This window comes from Artibeus jamaicensis, unplaced genomic scaffold (assembly GCF_021234435.1).
Source record: "Artibeus jamaicensis isolate MK-2021 breed Jamaican fruit bat unplaced genomic scaffold, CSHL_Jam_final contig_414, whole genome shotgun sequence".
Lineage (NCBI taxonomy): Eukaryota > Metazoa > Chordata > Mammalia > Chiroptera > Phyllostomidae > Artibeus > Artibeus jamaicensis.
This window is the reverse complement of record NW_026521822.1, coordinates 4,683,467-4,704,006: the sequence shown is the minus strand read 5'-3', so window position 1 is coordinate 4,704,006 and position 20,540 is coordinate 4,683,467. Positions and strand designations below refer to the sequence as shown.

General features: G+C 39.7%; 1 protein-coding gene across 3 annotated transcripts in view; it reads right to left on the bottom strand.

Annotated features, from left to right (window-relative positions):
* ENOX1 (ecto-NOX disulfide-thiol exchanger 1) overlaps positions 1-20,540 on the bottom strand; it is a 700,008-nt gene that overhangs the window by 140,862 nt on the left and 538,606 nt on the right. For all 3 annotated transcript variants that reach the window (XM_053665398.1, XM_053665399.1, XM_037132222.2), the window contains 2 exons: positions 11,751-11,857; positions 7,288-7,408 (listed from right to left, as the gene is read on the bottom strand). In XM_053665398.1, coding sequence (XP_053521373.1) covers positions 7,288-7,408; positions 11,751-11,857 — 228 coding nt within the window. The remainder of the gene's footprint in view (positions 1-7,287; positions 7,409-11,750; positions 11,858-20,540) is intronic.

Sequence of the window (20,540 nt, the reverse complement as noted above, 5' to 3'; positions counted from 1 at the left end):
TAAAATCTAACAACACTGTGTTAATTTTGCTCAAATACAAGCTGAAGACATATTTTAACATCCTGTCAGAATGAGATACTAAGAGTGTTAATAAAATGACACTAAAATAAATGTAAATTTAGATTGCTGTTACAAGTACCTGCCTGGCTCTGGGAAGATATTAAGTTGCTATAGTATTTTCCATAGCAACTTTGCATCTTATTACATAAATATTCCTGTGTCCTTAAAGCCTGCTGCTAAGAAAAGAGGATTACATCTACTTTCCTATGTAGTGATCCTGCATCAACCCTTATCAGAATGAAATGCTCAGAAAACATAATAAACTGTAATCTAGATCATCTTGTTCCTGGCAGTTGAGGGAATCCAAGCACCAACGGCTGTGCACAGGCAGCTGCACTAGGACCTTGTGCTATTCACTGGTCACTCATTTACACTCTTCCCAGGTCAAGGTCTGTGTAGTTTTTTCTTGAAAATTGGCTGCTAACTTCCTTTGCCTGCCAACAGCCCAGCAGCTCAAGCCCTTCACCAGGCTCCAGGAGCTCATGTCACTAGGTGAGAAGCCAGGACTTAACAGAGCCTGAGTCCTCTTGGCAAATGTGGGTGGGGGGACGTACTGGCTTATCGAGTAGGAAACCATTCAGAGTGCCCACCTAACTACAAGCTAGACTGACCAGGTGTGGATTGTTGGAGAACCACAGTGAAGGCTCACCTGTTTTGTGAAGGTGCAGCCCAGTCGAGTGGTTAGAGTATTGGGGAAAATTGTGCTTTCCTTGACACAATGCAATTTCAGCAGCATAAATCAATTTTACATAAAACACATGATTATAGAAAATCTGTGCATACATGAGAGATATATCAGGAATAAGGCATGGTCAGGTGCTACATAAAAGTAAGATTATAAGGAGGCTAAGCTTAAAGATGGTTTGGACTCTACGTGTGAATTGACCAAACAGATACACAGTCTGGCTGGGCAGAAGGAGTGCCTCCATTACCGAGGAACCGTGTGCCACAGGATCGATGCAATAGCATCTGCCTCTTGTATTTAAAGGTAAAGCAATTATAAAAAGATGATTTTATACTCTTCATAAACATGTCCATTATGAAAAGGGAACTGTAACTATACATAAAATCAGGGCGCTGAAAAAATATACCCAAAATAAACATATATTTGAATTCTTTGGCAAGATTAGCAAGAAAAAAAGAAACGGAAAAAGCCTTTCTTCCTTGTAAATGAAGCTCTATTTCAGCAATTTAGGAATGAAGAAGGCTACTCAGCCCACCTTGGAAGATTTATTTCATCATCTTTAAGTCGTATTAGCTTTAATTAATCACATTTTCTTGTTAGGCATTTGTGTTCCAGAAGATATTCTTTAGCAATTGATAAAAAATGCATGTCTTTAACTTGGTGGTCGCTGATAGACACACACCAATGCTGGATTTCTCATTTAGGCTGTCTTTACATCTGAAAACAGAAGTCTATAAGGGGCTTATGCTTCCCAGCTTCCTCTCACCACTGCCTGGTTGCCTGCCTCAAAGTCTGCTGGCGCCCAGAGCTCCACCCTGTGGCAAGTGGCTGCAGACCCAGCCGTCTCACTTTCTGAGTGTGAGTCTGACAAGTTGCCAACAACTCTAGAATAAGCCTGCTCAGATCACATTCATTCATTCATTCATTCATGGGATGTTTCTACCTACTGTGAGTGAAATGGTCCCTTTAGCTACACCCTGAGCTCTCATCCAGTGGCCCTGTTCTCCTGTGTCCAATCAGGTGCTGGGGGTGGCAGTGAGCCTCTTAGGCTCCTGCCTAATTGTAACCTCCACATTGGGCATCCTTTGTCTTTAAAAAGCACTCCTAAGCAGGCAGAATTAAATCAGAAAAACAGGCAGTGCTGGTGTTCAAAGACATCAAGGAGATAGCCAGAGAGAGCCTTATTATAACTGATTTTTTTAACCTAAAGCTTCAAGCTACTGGAAGCTACTGAGTATAAAACTAATCAGATAGACAATACTGCTAATTCCAACTAAACTTAATTATTAGTACTGAATTTGACTCAGTTAACTGAAAGATTTGGCGAATCTTTCCAAATGGCTTCTTACTGAATTTTTTTTAAAGTCCGTATCTGTGTTATGGTGAGTGTCCATGGAAAATCAACAACCCAGAAAACACTCTTCATAATTAAAAGAGTATTTGCTCCCCTAAAGAACTCAGAGTTTAAATTGGTTGTTATGAAAATCCAAGAATATTTGTGCATTATGGAATGGTATTAAGGGTTGTCTGTCAAGCAAGGGATATATTCATTTTACTCTTGTAAAATTTATCTTCAGTGCATACTGTATACACACTAAATATTGGATGAGGTACATACAGTGGGTAGTGATGTTCACTTGGTTCATACTGAATTTAAATTAGTGGCTTTAGAACATATTTGGCACTAGACATTGTGTTTTTATTAACTTAAAATGTTTATTTTTTTCTCTTCTAAAAGCATATTATACCCTTGAGGGCAGGGTAGACTGTGTCTTATCCTCCCCACATGTCCTAGTCAGTCCATAGTGCCTTGAATACAAGAAGGTACTTGACAACATTTGGTTAATTATGATGATGCTGAGTTTCAGGTTTCTGGGATATAGCCTATCAAGTATGTGACACTTAATTTTGTATGCATAGAAGTTCAGACTGTTTGGGGGAAATGAATTAAAATTTAATTAAAATGAATATTTTTAGGGTTACCATCTTCTTATCAACTAATGGAACAAATGCAAGAAAATAAAGACCAGAAGATGGGAATATGCAATTGAAGTCAACAAACTTTTTTTAAATTAATTAATTTTTTAAATTGATTATGCCATTACAGTTGTCCTATTTCCCCCCTTCATTCCCCTCCACCCTGCATACCCCTCCTTCACCATTCCCCCCTTTAGTTTATCACCACGTGTCTCAAGTTCTTTAGAGTCTATATTTCCCCTACTATTCTTACCCTGCCCCCCATCTATTTTCCATCTATGGTCTATGCTACTTATTTTCTGTACCTTCTCCCCCCTTCTCCTTCTCCCACTCCCCTGTTGCTAACCCTTACTTTAGTTGAGCAGTTATTGTTGAAAAGCTGAGGGTCGGATGCTGGAGGATGACTAAGATAATGAAAAGAGTTAACAGTTACTGACTACTTAATATGTGCTCAACACTATGAGGATGGTTTTACATGTACTGATTCATTCAACTCTCACAATATGGAAAACTAATCAGTTCTGTCATTGAAGCCTTACAATCCCAGACAGACTTCTTGTGTCCTCCCTTCCTTATGCTTTTTTGCCCCACCCCCACTGCCACCCTGGGGAGGGGGAGGGGTAAAAGAAAAAAAGAGAGAAAGAAGGAGATTGAGAGGGACAAGAAGTAATAGATATCTGGCTTTTAAAGTTTGGCTTGATTCCAGTAGGAGGCAGACCATGCAACAATAAATTTGAATTTTTATCAAAAATGATCTTCACAGGCTTCTGAACAGGATGTCAATCTTCTTGAATAAACGTTTCAATTAATGTGTCTTGGTTTTCAAATGTATTAACAAAACTCATTTTCATTTTTATCAGTATCTTAGTTTTGCTCCAACGAACTCCTCTCCCCCTTTAAGATTCAGCTGATGAGGAACAACAGTGAACAGGCTCTCCAGAATTATACTGTGGTTATAGCAGTACTGGGGAACTCCAGCCAAAGACACACTGCAAATTATTGTGTGATGGAAAGCAAAACTACAATAAAATATTCTTTATAACTGGAAGATCAGAGATATTTTGAACAATTTTAATTTTTTTTAAAGAATTAAACCCAAGGTATCATACAAGTCCTTACATAACATATTGTGCCTTCTCTAAAAACCAGTTATCTCCAGCTCCTCCTCAGAAATAAAACTGTGCATGTAGTTTTTGTTCTCGGAGACAAATGAAGAGGAAAGTCAATGCTGGTGGACCAAACTCAAGCCATGGGAGTGGCCTCAGCATAGTCCGTGCCCAGGCAGGAGGCCCAGAGGAGGAAGTCACTCCAGAATTTCCTAGGATGCCTGGGTCAACTACTGCTCAGGGGTGCAAGGCAAAAATCTTGCTGTTTTAGCAGAAAGGAAAAGAGCAAGGGATTTTCTTTAAAAGAGAATTTTACTTCTATTTCAGCATTTGGCAATTCCCCTGTCAGTGAACTAGAGATACATGTTGAGAGGACTGCTCACAGGTGCCTGACAGATGCAAATTCGTACCTAAATTTACTGCTGCATCACGTAAGTAGGTGGCACTGAAAGGAGTGTTTCCCCTCTAGTTATGGAGCCTCAGCCCTCTAACCCACTGCAAGCAGCAGATCTGTCTCAAGCTTGGTCAAAAGACCAGAAGGGAAGACTGCTCTCAGGCTGTGTGCCCAGCATGCAGGCAGAAAGAAAAACAGTTGCTGCCTTTCGGCGGGATCTCCAGGGCCCAGTGGAATAAAAAAGGTTAGTTGCTTTCCTTTCCCTCTAATCAGTCCTGAGCTTTCCTCATAAACCACATGCCATGTTCTCTGGTCCATCTCATTTTTAAAAGCACAAAAAAGACTTTGAACTCCTGGGGGTCTGGCATTTGAACTCCAGTTCTTTCATCTTTTGCCTCAGCACTCAGTACAGAACATGCACTGTGTTGTGCTCATTAATTCTCCTGACCAACTAACAAGCCTGGTGAAAGCTTCTAAAAGTTCAGGTCCCACTTCAGGCTCTTCCAGATGACTGGAAAAAATGAAGAGAGGTCTGGGATGAGGGTTTGGTCAAACTTTCCCAGAGGACCTTGGGGTCCCTGATAGGGGAGAGGTCCTTAGCCTCTCTGTGGATTTTATGCAGCAGAAATCAGGGGCTGATCCTGCAGGTACATGCTTGCTACCATGGTCAGTGAGATTCCCCTTTGGGAGCTGACTGTTCTGAGTCATTATTCTGGCCCTATCCTATGCAGGCTAAGAAATTAAACACATTTCTTACTTGGGAAATTGATAGGTTATTTAAAAAGTAGTCACTGTTTCTGCCCAAAAAAGCCACAGGTTTAAATAAAAATGCCTGCTTAACTCAATTTTTTCTCCCATACTTACCTTATTAAGAACATTAAGGATTAAAATTTTCTATAAACCTGTCCCTCATTTAGAAACTTCGAGAATGATGAAAGCTTTTTAGAGAAAAAATTATATTTCATGGGAAGATTGCATTGAATTTAAGAAATTCACATTAACATTTGCTCTTTTCTTTTAATATTTGAAGATTTGCAGAATGGCAATGTGGTAAGGAAGGCAGTTTCCTCATATAAGTGTATCCAAACCCAATAATCAAGTGGTCCTGAGCAACCTGATGTCATCGTAAGATGAGGCATACGGTGACACACAAATGCTAGGCTCATTTTTCAGACAAAGGATATATGGTTTCAAAGAACAGTGGCATGGTGCCTTCTCTTCTGCTAAGCTTCTAAAAGATTTAAATGAATGAAATTTGAGGATAAAAGCCACATTTTCCAGGGCAGTGGTTCTCAAACATTGCAGGACTCCTTGGGGAATTTACAATGGGGATTGCTGGATTGCACCTTCGCCTCCCAAGAGCACTTCTGATTCGGCAGGTCTTGAGTAAGGCCTGAGAATTTATGTTTCTAGTAAGTTCCTAGGTGATTCTGATGCTGCTGGACTGAGGGCCACACTTTTGAGAACCACTGCTCTAAGGAAATGAAGCTGCCTTCTGATATGCCTGGGGAAAGGAGGTTAGCTTGCAGTCATCACTTAGGCCTCTGGCATTCTCTCTGAAGGCCCTGGAGAAACAGAAAGTTCATGACCATTGGCAGCCTGGACGACTTGAGCCTTTTAAAATCTTGATTTGGATTTCTGCCAACAAATTAGCAAAAGTCCTCTGTTTCTGGTCACCTGAATCTTTCTGTTAAAAAACGTGGGACAGGTAAGTATTTTATTTACTATGACATTTGAGGAGACAGATCAAATCTATGTCCCCCCTCCAATTGTCCTTTTTGGCAACAGTGGCAATTCTCTTTCTTACTGAGCCCTATAAACAACATTCTTCATCTTGACAAGCAGTCTCCCTTGGTGTCTCCTGTGTGTGAGTGAGCCTTTTCCTGGAATGCTTTTACAACACCAAGGAATTTACATATACACAATTCAAGGACAGAGTTTTAAATCAGCATTTCAGATAGCACAGAGTGCAGGAGCCATGGTTCATTCTGAGCTTCTCTGCCTTTTACCACTCAAGAGTAATGCGAGCCCTGGCCGGTGTAGCTTAGTGGATTGAGTGCGGGCCTGCGAACCACACGATCGCGGTTCGATTCCCAGTCAGGGCACATGCTTGGGTTGCAGGCCGGTTCCCTGCAGGCCAGTTCCCAGCAGGGGATGCACAAAAGGCAACCATACATTGATGTTTCTCTCCCTCTCTCCTTCCCCCCTTCCCCTCTAAAGATAAATAAATAATAAAATATTTAAAAAAAAAGAGTAATGCGAAATGAGCCAACCCTTTGATTACAGGTTAGGTGCACTAGTTTATTGGAAAAAAGTCTTATTCTTTAGCATGCTGGCTCAGAGGCTAGAAAGGTTCTTTAAGGATTAAGCAATTATTTTACATGTATTTTTTTGATTACACTATGACAGTTGTTCCATTTTTTCTCCTCTTTATTCCCTTCCACCTTATATTCCACCTCCCACCATCATTCCCCCACCTTACTTCATGTCCATGGTTCATACATATAAGTTCTTTGGCTTCTTCATTTTCCAAACTATTCTTAACCTCCCACTGTCTCTTTTGTACCTACCACTTAAGATTCTTATTCCCTGTACCTTTTCTCCCTTTTTACCCCTTTCCCCTCTCTGCTAATAACCCTTCACGTGATCTCCATTTCTGTGAATCTGTTCCTGTTACAGCTGTTTGCTTAGTTTCTTTTTGTTTTTTTTAGGTTCAGTTGTTGACAGAAGTATACTGACTGAAACTACATTTTATCTATATTTCAACATCAGCAGTGGCTACCATAATTCTGGAAAAGGATTTTTATGGGAATAAGCAAATATCCCTGAAAAAATAATGGCTCTAGACCTATGTGTAAAGAAGTAACTGGAACAATTTGAATTACTATATTCCTAAGAAGAAATTTAAAGTTCTATTTATAAAAGGCAGAGTCACTCAGAGGTGAAAGTTTGGTATAACTCAAATAAATATGAGTTATGTGGTCATTTCCCCATATATATGCCACATCTGGGATTAGGAAGATCATTACAATGCCTCACGAATATGTGGCAGTTATTGGTATTACCTGATTCATCAACTCTCATTTTTTTAGTGGGGCTGTCACAATTCTCATCATCATCTGACATTTCCATTTCTTCCTCACGGCGGATGCCCATGAGTTGTTCACTTTGAGCATTCCGGAGCTCCTGAAAGTTAAGAATACATGAACGTCAGTAACTTTTCCCCAGGGTCTTTCAGTGTATTATGGCTGACATATGACCACTTAGAATCTGCAGTTTTTTCCCTCCCAAAGGTGGCCCCACCTAATGTAGGGCAAAGTTCTCAGGAGTATAGGAGGCAGACTTTTTTCAGACTTTGGATAAATTTTTGCTCATTAGTGACTGGTCAAGAGCTCCTCAGCAAATTATTCATCTCTTAAGTATCCATTTCCACATTTGTAGAAAAGGAGATGGTAACATTTACCCAGTAGGGCTCTTGTGAGAACTACACAGAAATACTTATCACCATGACTGGCACACAGGAGGGGCTCACAGCTAAGGATTAGGAATACAAACAGGGGAACTTTCAAAAGGCCCAGTCTACCACTGACCTACTGTGTAACTTTAAGAATGTTTCTTCATATCTCTTAAGATTCAGTTAAGTCACTGAATTATAATTTTGAGAACAAAATAAATGCATGTAAGGTACTTAGTTCACGCTAGGCACTTGGTTCTCTAAGTTGAAAATCTAGGCTGCTACTATTCTTCATGTAAAATAGTTCCCCTGCATGTGCCCCTGTGCCCATGTGTGATCAACACACACACACCATTCAGATATCCAAATGGTAACCTTAAAATAAATGTTGGAGGACAACATAATAAACAGATGCCTTCCTTTTTTTGGTGTTTCGCATTATTATGTAGAGTTTATTGTTTTTGGTGTGATCATTGTTTTAGCATCACTTTAAGATCTTGGAATCATATCTTCTGTTCTCCACTTATTAGAGGAGTGACTGTAGTCAAGGCATTTAATGTCTTTGAGCCTTTGTCAACTCACACACAAACAGGGAAGAATAGTACAATAATTAAGGATTTCTGAATGCAAGTGTGCATGTGAAAACTCATAACAAGAATTCCAGAATACATCTTTTACAGCTATGTCTAAAAATCAGGACACTGTAATCATTTGTTAAATAATGATATCATCATGTGTATCAATCTACATATATTTGTAAATCCTTATCTGTTTTGTTCTCTTATATGTACTATCCTAAAAAAACAGGGCTGTGTTTCCTTTTTTTTTACTTCATTTAAATTGAAGTCTCTAAATAAAAGTCATATAATTAAAATAATTTCACTTTATAATAAATAAACCTTTGAAAGTGTACTATAGCACCTAACATTCATGGTATGACTTTAAGCATAGTTCCAGGGCCCATTCAATTGATGTGCACATATTAGTCCATGTTACAGGTTCTCTCAATTGTCTCTCTGCATAGTGCACACATTTTAGGCATAGTGTGATGGGAAGGCAAATATTTATTGCTAACAGTATTTGCATGGTCAGATCTGAACCCTGGGAGTCACCACTGCAGAGGACAGGTAGAGGGGCAGGTTCCTAGGACAAGGACACCTCTCACAGGGCAGTCTTTAAAGGCCACCAGGCTGATGGCTCATGTTTCCTTATATGACCATGACACCCGGTAGAAAGGAGGTGCCAATCCTGCCTTAAATAATACCAGTGGGTATCAGAGGCAGATATCACATGTGATTTAGTGGGCAAGTTTCTAGGTTTGTGGACAGCTGTTTTTTTCTGACAAAGGGCCCAATTCCCAAAGAGGTGGCCTGAAAATACTTAAAACAAAGAAAAGTCAGGTAGAAAGAATAAATGAGTCTGAAAGCGCCTGTTGTTTAGTACCCACAATTAATGACAAACTTATACAGCAGCAGTTCTTGTGGGGAAGGATGGCAGAAAGGAAAAAAATTGGGAGGAAAAAAACCTGAGGGTGTTTCCACAGGGTGCCTCTGGTTCAACAGTAGTAAATCACTAGTACTCTCTAATAAGTCTGTAAAGGTGTTGCAGATAATTAACAGGTGCTGTACATGGGAACGCGGAAAAAAATCAAGCCAATTATCAAGCTTATGCAACTGAGAAATCATTCACAATGTTAAACTACCAAGTGTTACTTAATCAATTAAGTGACGTGTAGGAGAGAAAATAAAAAAGTAATTTACAATTCTATTTTCTAGTATATCAGAAGATGTGGTAGGAGTTGCAGGGAGTCAGAAAGACCCTTTCCAGGAGCACCTCTCAGGACCTTGTCCACTTCTACCCCTCAGCAGGGGCAAGCAAACAGGCTTCCTTGGAACAAAGCTGGAAAGCTGGAAGCCCTGTGTGTCCTGTTTGGTGGTGGGAGGACAGCCCCAACCCCAGTCCAGGAAGCCAGGAGAAGGGAACCAGATGTGGCAGGAAGTGTGATTTAGATCAGTAACTGCTCTTTGCTGACACTCACCTACTAAGGACAGCCATTTTATGCACAGGTTTACTCACCATCATGCCACTCTTAATATGAGGGGTGATCCCCACAAAATATAATTATCTTCTGGAGAGGGGGACCCTTGAAGTACAGGCTTCCCCCACTAGGTGAGTGTTCTAGAAACCCATCTGTATCAGTGCACCAGCTGGTCATGTTGTGAGAGGCTGTGTTTGGTTGGCTTCAATGAATATTTTTTAATACTCTTTCAAGGTATTTGCCCATTTCATGATGGGTGGTTTTCAGCAGTTTTTGACCCAAAACATCATGACCCTCCTGTCACAGCCTCCCTGTTCACCTGATCTTGCTCTGAGTGACTTTTTTTTTTTGTTTCCCTCCGTGAAAAAAGTCCCCAAAGGGAAACATTTTGCCAATGTGGCTGAGGAAGGGGTGAAACAAAAGACAGCAGAAGCACTAAAAAGCATCAAGATCAATGAGTTCCAAAGTGTTTTGAGCAGTGGAATTAAGTCTCAATAGGTGTATTGCATCAAATGGAGATGGTGGCTGAAACTTAAACACATAGGAATAAATACACAATTTTTAATAAATAAATTATGTTTTTGGATCCCCCTTATATTTCTTTTAATCACATTTGGTTTTTACATGAAGAAAAAAATAAACAATTCATAGATTATTCCAAATTCTGAATCATAGTTTGTGGATTCTAGTTTGTTTCATAACCCTCAATTTGTAAATTTTGTAATTAACAAGGGCTCTTTCCTCCTGAAAATCAGCCTTGACTCTGGTATGGAGCCATTGTCTGGGGGAGCACTAGGGAAGCATATTTTGTTTTTCTGGCTTCTGAAAAATCAAAGAGAAATCCCACCTCCTCCTCACTCATAATCCTGAGCAGAGGGACAGAACTCATCACTCACCAACCACCTTTTTAGTCATTTGTGAACAAAATAAAAAAATGTCCTTTTTAACAATAAATTACACTAGCACTTTAAGTGTCCCATTATTGTGAAGTCATTTGGTATTCGCCATAATAACAGTGATAATAAAGAATTCATTTGGTATTCATGTGGATATTATATCTAGTGCCATTGGAATTCAACTGTAATTTAGCATTAGTTAATGGGCACTTAAAATGCTACCCAAATGATTGATATCATGGTACTTTGTGGTTCTTCAAACTCTATGTAAAACACTTATTTTACAAGTGTGAGCCAAAATCATTAAATAAATAAGCCTTACCTTCTTTAAGTTTGGAATTTTGAAAAAGGGGAATGTCATTTAGAGAACCTTGATAGCAACATGCTAGAGATGGACAGGCATCCAAATGAAAGACATTCTCTCATTTAAAGAAGAAGCAAAGACAGTATACTTACTTTTAAGGCACAGGTTCAAAGCGTACACTACACTGTGGAGTTAAAAATAACAGCTGGTGACCAATGACTTATGACACATTTTGGCCCTTCTAGGTGGCAAAGAAGGTCAAGTTCTGGACTCTTTACTTGGGGTTAATACTCACACTTCACATATGCATTGATGCGGAAGGGTAGACTTGGCCAGCCTGGCTGTTCACTGCCCTGAGGAATTTTGTTCTAGGAGAGGTGTGATTTAATTTACAGGCTAGCACAGGGGACTGAGGCATTGCTAATGATGAGAAAATGTGGGATGAGAGGCACACTTGCCATTTCTAGCCCAAAGAACAAAGTATTATTATCATCATGTTGTAGAACAGTAAAAAAAAAAAACCCAAACAAAAAACCTCTGTATTTATTAAAAGCTAGTTTTTTGTTTTCTAATCCACTTTACTTCATAACCATTAGGCAAAGTGTCTTGGTTTATTTCTGAGCTCTTTACTATTAATGGAGACATTCTTTTCTCCCTTCTAAGCATTTGTTCCCAGGTGAGGAACAAATCTGAGCTGGATTTGGAGGTGACAATGAGACAGGACAATGGTGAGGTGACTGCCCACTGTAACAAAAACCATAGTGGCTGCAGCCACACTATTCTCTGCCAATCCAGCTGTGTGATGGTGTTTAAAAAGTAATAATAAAATCACCAACCTCAGAATGCTTTCGCCAAATGTCTATGTTCTTGCGCTGAGCTTTCGAGAAATGGTCCCAAGCTTTTTGTCTGGTAGAAGCGTTGAAAACGGCCACAATCTGCTCAACTTTGGTGAACAAGGAAGTCAAACAAGACAAGTAATTTATGTTGTGATCACTTTAGGGAAGCAAAGCAAAGACACTAGGAGTCTATGGATGATGTCACAGTAGAAATAACATCATCAATATCCATCCAATTTGTGCCTTTTTGTACTTACATTTTAGCAAGGTTGGGGATGTCTCTCTTCAAGTCTGTCTCCACAACTTTAAATTAAAACAAATGCTAAATATACTGGGAATAGTTTATGGACATCTGCATTCAAGCATTCTTTACCTTGTTTAACAATGTGACTTAGTTTGTCTATATTACCTGTATCTATAGATGATATGGACACTGGGATTGGCATACAGATATAGATATACAGACAATGCAATGCCTTGGTTGGGGTCTCAGAAGTGAAGTTGGGCTGAATGAGGAAGAGTCAAACATAGATCTTTTTCTCCTCTGGGCTCCATCTGAAGGAGTCACATGTAGCCCTCTGAAGACATTACTGTGTACAAATTCTAACTTGGGGCAATGAGTCATTGTGTCATATCTCCCCACAATCTCAGGGCCATTTTTACTCCATGGCTTCTTTTTCTTCCCCTGTTGCACCCCATGCATCCAGCTCTCCAGTCTTCTGGCAGGGACAAAGAGCCACTGTCTCCAAATCAAGACAGACCAAGGCTCGCTGCTCCTGAAGCACTGGCATGCAGATCTTATTTTGACACCATGTAGCACCCTCCATAGTTCATCAGGACCATGTACCACTGTCTGTCATTCTATTTTCTCTTTCATAAGGCTTCCTTCCCACAGGCTCCCAAACCCCTTGATGTTTGCTATCACTTTGACTTCGTTTAGAACTTCTGTGGCTTGTAGGAGTTGTGCTATTGGAATGATAAATGTTGAGGGGTTGTGACCAAAGCTATAAAGAGAAAGGGATGGGGGCTCTTAGTAGTGAATGTTATGGGTAGGGCCAACCAACTACAGATTCAGTCTTGCTTAAACAGTTATAGGTCTAGTAAGCATGGGATTAAGGAAATTATACCACTGAAGTAACCATATGATTAAACACAAACTTCTAAATATTAGTTAGAAAAGCACACAGTTAAAATTAGCTTCTTTCTCATAAATGCTAACACTCTATCAAATGTGAATTATTCTTAAGTGATTTCCAAGTCTCTATTATAAAAAAGGACATTAAAGCTCTTCCAAATCTTCCAGGTGTCCAAAGAATGTCAAAGAGTAATAGGATAATCTGCACAGAAGAACAAAACATGGTGCCACAATTTTTAAAATAAGCACACAGAATAAACAAATGTGTGATGGAGCACTGGAAGAAAGCAGATCCATTCACTCCCCATACTGGAAATATCTTATAATGCTAATAAGCAGCTATTTCTCAATCTATGGGTAGTTTTCACAGGAGCTTTTATGTTTACTGTTTTCTACTTCAAAAGAATCCCACCTCCACACCTCCTTATTTATCAAACTTTATCATCATGTCACACAATGAATTTATTGCACTCAATTTTAACAGGAGGATTCGTCACCAGCTTATCTCACACTCTCCTTAAGTACGAGGGGCTTCCCTCTCATAAGCTCACCTGGAGGAAGTAAGACTGCCAGACTAATCAGGCTGAGAGCTGCTCTGAGGGCTGCCTTTCACCTGACTACCAAACCCTGGGATCAGCAGCACAGCTGGAGAAGGAGCACAGTGCAGCCTGGCCACCCAGGCTTCCTGTTGTTTTGTCTGCATGCAGACTGGGTTCATGGGGGACTTCAAGCTGCTTTCGGAAGACAACACAGAGCAGTCAGCCCAAAATACTGCGGTGGACTCCACCGTCAGATGAGATTATCTGGCAGGGATAGAGGTGGTAGTGATTGAGAGATTTTTAGAGAATAATGTGCCCCATTGCTTTTAATAGCAGAGCTCTTTGATGGGCATCATTTAGAAAAATAAGAACTGTGGTGTCCTGACACCAGGCCTGAGGGAAAGGACAGCAAGGATTGAGGCTGACAATTTGGGTGGTAGTGGTCAAAATTCTGCCATCAGTCAGGGAAGGCTATTAATAAAGGAGATACACTAAGGAGAAAATTTGTGTTGTATGTGTGTGTGGGGTAGGGTGGGCAGAGGTGAGAGAGAGCAGGGATGCACATTGAGTAGTGCAGAAGAAAAAGCACTGAGAAGAAAGACTAGATGGCCAAAACTACACACATTCAAGAGTAAAACTAGATCTCTAATATTTACTTAAGTCATACACTATTGCAGCTAGTCCTTGTTCAGGGGAAGTGCCTCAGTTGCTTAGAATATGCTGCTACCATATCCTAGGGCACAGGTTCAATTCACTCATTCACTCACTCATTTATTCAGCAAACATCTGAGATCCTATTGGTTACCAGACACTTGACTGATTGCTAGAAATATATGATGAATACATGACCTTGCCTTTGGTGAGAATATAATCTCTAGAGAGAAAGACAAGCAGATAATTACCCTGTTTGAGAGAGGTATGGATGTCACTTACAGGGACTAACTCAGTAGGTGGGGTCAGAGAGCCCACCTACTCTGGCAAAATGAAGGCAACATTTTGCCATTTCTTAAACAGTGAATTAATACTCGCTCAGCTGAGAAGGCAAGATTGCCATTTCAAAGGCTTCCAAGGAATGTAAAAAGGACTTTGTGTGAACACAGGTGGTAGGGATGGGGTTAATGCTGGGTAAGAATGAATAAGGAAGAACCATGTACACCAAGCCAGACTGTGAACTTTACATTGTAAGCCAGAGGAGGCAGATCTGGGTAGAAATTGCTTGGGAGAAATGATGAGGCTTGAATTAAGGCAGAACACTGGAGTGGAAGGAGAAGCAAGGAGTCATTTGACAGGGCAAGTTGATAGGACACAAGTGTGGCTGACTTGCTACAAGGGAGGAGAGGAAGGAGATCAGGAAAACTCCAGCTTGGGAAGTACATCAGAGACCAAGAAGATGAGTATAGGTGAAGGTCTCAGGAAGAAGATCAGGACTTTGCTGTTGGAAATGCTGAATTTGAAATGAGTGAAGGTAATCCAGATGGAGCTGAAATATACACTGGGGTTAAGAAAGAAGTCAGAACTCAAAGAGCTATGTCTTAAATTTTCTGGCCAATCTCAATTTCATGCATTTGTATTCTTTTCAATAGGGGAATTAATTAAAAGCAAAACTAAATGTGATCAATTGTATACCCCTTTTTAAATTAAGTTTTATACCTTTGCCCACATAGTAACAAATTAAACAAAACAAAACAAAAACTGTAATTCGACTTAGGTTTAAAAAATACTCTCATGGTATTTCTATAGCCAAGTTTACTTTTGATCTACAAATGAAAGTTCTTGGGCACACAAAAGACTCAGAAAGAGTGCTTGGATCAGCATGAATTCATCATCACTAGGGAAAAGCCACCTCAGTGCTTATGTACTAATGAATATGATTCAAAGACAGCATATTTGTAAAATTATAAATGGGATGACCATATAATTGATGTCACAGCTAAAGACCATATACTCTTCATTGTCTCCAACAGTGAAGACCAAAAATGTGTCCATGAACACTACCACTCACTACTTCTCCAATATAATTCATACTATTCCTTCTATATACAATGAAGCTACAAGCAGGTACCAACTAAATGGGATATTTAAAACTCTACCTAACAGCTCAGAGAAGAGATAAATAGTAGACAAGATGGCAGTGGCATTCACTGAAAAATGTAGCTTATAGAAAGTTGTGCAAAGGCACAGAACAAATTCAGATTGACCCCCACCGGTGCCTTCCCCACTGCTAGTGGTGAAAGGTGCTGGGGGGGCATTCCACGAAAGCCTATAGTAGTTAGCATGCTTACCATTCTGCAAGTGTTATCAACAGGAGCTTTCAGTCAGAAAGTTTAAATTTACCCTTTATACCTTGCAAATCTTTCTCCCCTAATTCTATGTTTTAAGTGCTTAGACTAAATTAGGTTACTTGAGAATCATAAAATAAATTAAATGATTGACTCTTCAAAAATATGCCTGAATGTCAGTCTTAGATTTCATAATAGAGTCTTGCTTATATACCCAGCAGGTATCAGTAAATATAATGGAAGGATAAACAGAGCTGTGATAAAATTGGTCATCACTCTTTACGGTTACAAATCTCTTCCTAAAAGATAAACTGAGGCATATTAAGAATTTAAAGTTAATTTCAGCAAAAATTGATTAAAATCAGACAGTGCCAAACTGGAAGTAGTTTGGAACACTCCAACAACAGGAACTAGAGAGAGGCTTTTACAGAGAAAAGACAGAAGGAAAACAAGGAAATTATTGATTAGCCATAGCTTAAAGCATAATTGGCTGTTTGTAATTGGTTATCCTTAGGTTTCAACTGTGTTAGCCTCAGGCATTGACAGGATTAGACTCTGGTTTGCTTACCTGGTCCACCACAGCCTTAGAGCTACCTCAGACTAACAGCCTCATTGTTTAATAAATTTAACACTCCACTAGTGGTTGTTTATTCACTATCTTATACATGCATGAGGATACAAATACACCCACATCCATACATATAACATACACACATATAGGTATATAGTCTTCAAAACTTCAAAAAAATCCATAAGACCAGGTTAATTTAAAACCTTTTTTCAGCACCTTCCACTACCCCCAAATGTTTGGACATCTGCTGAGTTCAGCGCATACTCCTTACTTGAGAGAGAACTTTATAAATGATCTTGAAAAGAAGCTGTCTTTATTCTTCTCAAGCAAGGAAAGCTCAGAACAGGACTTCACTTACCCAGGAATAGAACAATGTAAAAAACAAGATTCCTGGGAAGGAACAGGGCATCCAGCATAAAACCTCAGATTTCTAAGCTCTCCTGAATTTTGAGCTCTGAACAGAAAAGCATTAAAAGCAGTGGAGAGAAAGGTCAAGCTCCTCCAAAGAACACAAACATCACCCCTTCTCCTTTATACCCCCCTGACTGCATTCTTTCTCAGAGTTCCTGCACCTCCAGCATCTTTTGTTCCAGCCAAATAGCTGTGAAAGAGCCTGAAATCCATTTCGTGTCCCAAATATCTGGAGAAACTGATTAAGTCCTTACCAGCAGTACCCCTGCCTAAATAGAGCACCTTGAACAGGTCTTCCAAGCTTAATTTTTGTTTTTAATGCTATTTGGGCTCAGGATAGAGCCTTAACACCATAGGGTTCAGAGGAAATTTCATTTTCCTTTAAGGGATAACATTTTCTCTAAATCATCTAAGAGTAGCTCATAAGAGATTTTCAAAGGTATATAACAAATGAAATAGCAGACCTCCTCTACCCTAGCTTGTTATTGTTGTTTTTAAATACTAAAAGCTGGGTGGAGCTGATGGGCCTTGGTCCTGGATTGAAGAATTATAATGGAGGGAAGGTAGTAAGTGATTTGGGCTCTCAGGACACCCAGAGGAGCCCGACAAAGCCAGAGGGAGGAGCAGTTACTGTCAAACAGACAGGGACATGGTAAGAGGAAGCTGCTAGGAGAGACTCCCAGAAGTAATTCTGCTCATTCACTCAGGCGGCTCTGAGTCCTGAGAGCAGAGGAGTCTACAAGTCTGCCTGGCGGAAAGCCCAGGAAACAGAGAATTAATACGGTCAAAGCCATATATTAAGAAGGCATTGACTGGAATTTCAAGTTGAGGAGGAAAAAAGGGCATTCTGGGGTTTTGTCTTGAGATGAGTAAAACGAACCCTGTGTGACTTTATGACTCCATTTCAGCCACTTCACACCTGAGAGCCAACAGGGCCCTTTCTGAACTTCCTGACTAGATGAGGACAGAGACTTGGTTCTTCTGCAGAATAGGGTGGGCATAAAAAGAAAGAGAAACCCACTGACCAAATTATAAAAAAAGAAATCGATTTTTTTTTAGCAAATTTCAAGCAAGCAGGAAATGGTGATATTGTTCAAATAAATGGAAAGATATTAGATAGATGGTGACTTCTTAAGCTTTGTATAAATCCCAGGATGGTTTAGAGGATTGCAGATTCCCTTATTAATGCATATTTTAGAATATTTTGGAAATTAATAACAAAATCTATTAAAATATTATCATTTTAATAGTTTCTTACAATATATTGCATTTATTAGACTTTTTAAATTCAATAAATCCTCCTGCCTAGGTTGTCCTTACTGACTAATTCAAATAACACACATATATAAGAAAAGAAGAGTAAAATGAAAAGCAATGTCTACTTTTCCACCCTGACTGCCACCCACTACATTTATCTCTTTAAAGATATCTGAAAGATTCTAGTGCATTCATCCAGAGAAAATGTTGTATGAATATACACATTGTATATTTTTCTATGTGTAGCCTGTTTTTCACTTATACAAAAATGCTAATATTACATACAGCGTGCTGCACCTTGCTTTTTTCACTTAACATATCTTGGAAATCTATTCATTGTATGTTAATAAGGCTGCAGTGAACATCCTCAGATGTACCTCCTGACAGTCTTACATAAATATCTTTATAAAAAATTCTTAGCAGTGGGAAGGAGAGACTATCTGAATTTTTAACTTTTGACAGCTAGGCTGTCCTCCAATTTTATGCCCACTAAGTGTTCTTCAAATTGTTTTCCTATCCCCTTGTTCATAGTTGGTAATCAAACATTTATTTGTTGCCATTCCTGATAGGTAAGAATGGCATGAGTTACAGGACAGCATGCCCTGCACCAGAGCTAATCCGCACTGGCAGTTCCACCATGAAACACAGCAACATCCCCCTTTCATCAGCAGTTGACTCCTTGCTAAGGATGATTATCCAGCAGGGAGGGGAGAGACCTGGCTTTTGGTATCTCTTCTCTCTCTCTTCCTCTGTCTCTTTTAAAAATACTCCCCTGAGGATATGTTTTTATTGATTTTTAGAGAAAGAGGAAGGGAGAGAGAGAGGAGAGTGAAGCATTGATGTAAGAGAAACATTGACTGATTGCCTCCTTTATGTGCCCTGATCAGGGATTGAACCTGCAAATGAGGTATCATATGTTTTGGACCATAACACCCAAGTTTTAGAGGAGGAAAATAGGAAAAAAAATTTTGAAGCAAAAAATGTGGTAAAATATTTAATAACATAAATAACATAATATTTCACAATGTAAATCTAAACATAATTCAACAGCAGCATTAACAACCATTATTCCTCCCAAATTTGGGAGGGGATATGTCTTATAGTCTGAAAAATATGGTATGTGCCCTGACAGGGAATCAAAGGGCAACCTTTTAGTATATAGGATGATGTTCCAACCAAGCCATCCGGCCAATTCAGGACTTACTTCTAACTGGAAGTTTATACCTTTTGGTCCCCTATTACTCATTTTCCCCACTCCTACCCTCTGCCTTTGGCAACCACAAATTTGCATGTATATTTATAGGCCAAAGCCTTATGAGCACTGTGAAGTGTAATGAGCCAGACACTGTACTAGATGCTGGAGATAAAAACAACCAAAAACACTTCTGGTCCCTACAGCCCTGCAGAATGGGGGCCATATAACCATATACAGGTAACCCCCGCTATTTGAAAGTTTGTATTATGACACTTCACTTTTATGAAAGACCTAATATCAGTATCTGTGTTCCTAATCAAGAGAAATCTGAAGAGGATTTTTGCTTTTATGAAGAAAAGCAAAAATAGTATTATTTGTTTTGCAGCAGCCAATATAGAGGCAGCGTGCACCCCCAGCATTAGCAGTAGCCCCATTGAGCTCCTTCCTTGGAAACCACATTTGGCCTCTCAGCCTGAAGCCCCAGAGCCCTGAACTGTACCTGTGAACATCTGTGCTTTTAGATTTATTTTGTACATCTCGTAGCAAGATGTATCCTATGACGTAATAAGAAAAAGAGCCTAAGAGTTTGTAATAGTGTTATGCTTAGTGTAAAAGTAGATGTAATGAAGTATATTTAGTATGATTTGGTAGGTTATTTTGGGTGTTTGGAAACCCTAAAAATTTTTTCCATGTACATTAATGATAATTGCATCTTCATTTTATGCCATTCGAGCTTACAAAAGCCTTCCTAGGAACTCTATTTTTGGATGGGGGAACCTGTACATGATGGAATCACAGTAAGTATGGTAAGAGAGCTTGTGGAGAGTACCAAGAAGGTGGGGAAGGCCGCCACTTTAAGGTAAATGAAATTTTCTATCACAAAGAAGCCAAACATTGATGCTGTGATTGATCAAGGACCCGCATTTACCCCTCTCCAAAAGTGTACTGATGGTCTGAGCACACACTTTAACCTAAAATCCATTCTGCCCAATTATCACTGTTGTTGAACAGAAAGCCTCAGTAGAGGAAACTTAAGGAGGTGGGGTCCAGGAAATGCTTGGGAGATTGCAAGCTCTTTTGTGGGTGAGAGAGAAGGGGAGTCCGGAAGCCTGTGCTGTCACTCACAGCTCCAACTCCAAGTATCTGTGAGGCCTGAAGAAAGTCTCCATCTGTTCAGATCCCAGGGCTGGGGGATGGGCTTGACAATCCTGAGATCCAGCACAACAGGGCCTGCAAACTTTCTGCATAGGAAAATGGTAAATACTTTTTTTTGGCTTTGTGGGTCACAACAACTATGCTGATAGAGAAGGTGTTTCCATACTTAAGCAGTCTGTCTCCTTCAGTAGAAATGCTCTCACTCATCTGTGGCTACTCTTTCATCATTCTCTCTGGGCACAGATTTC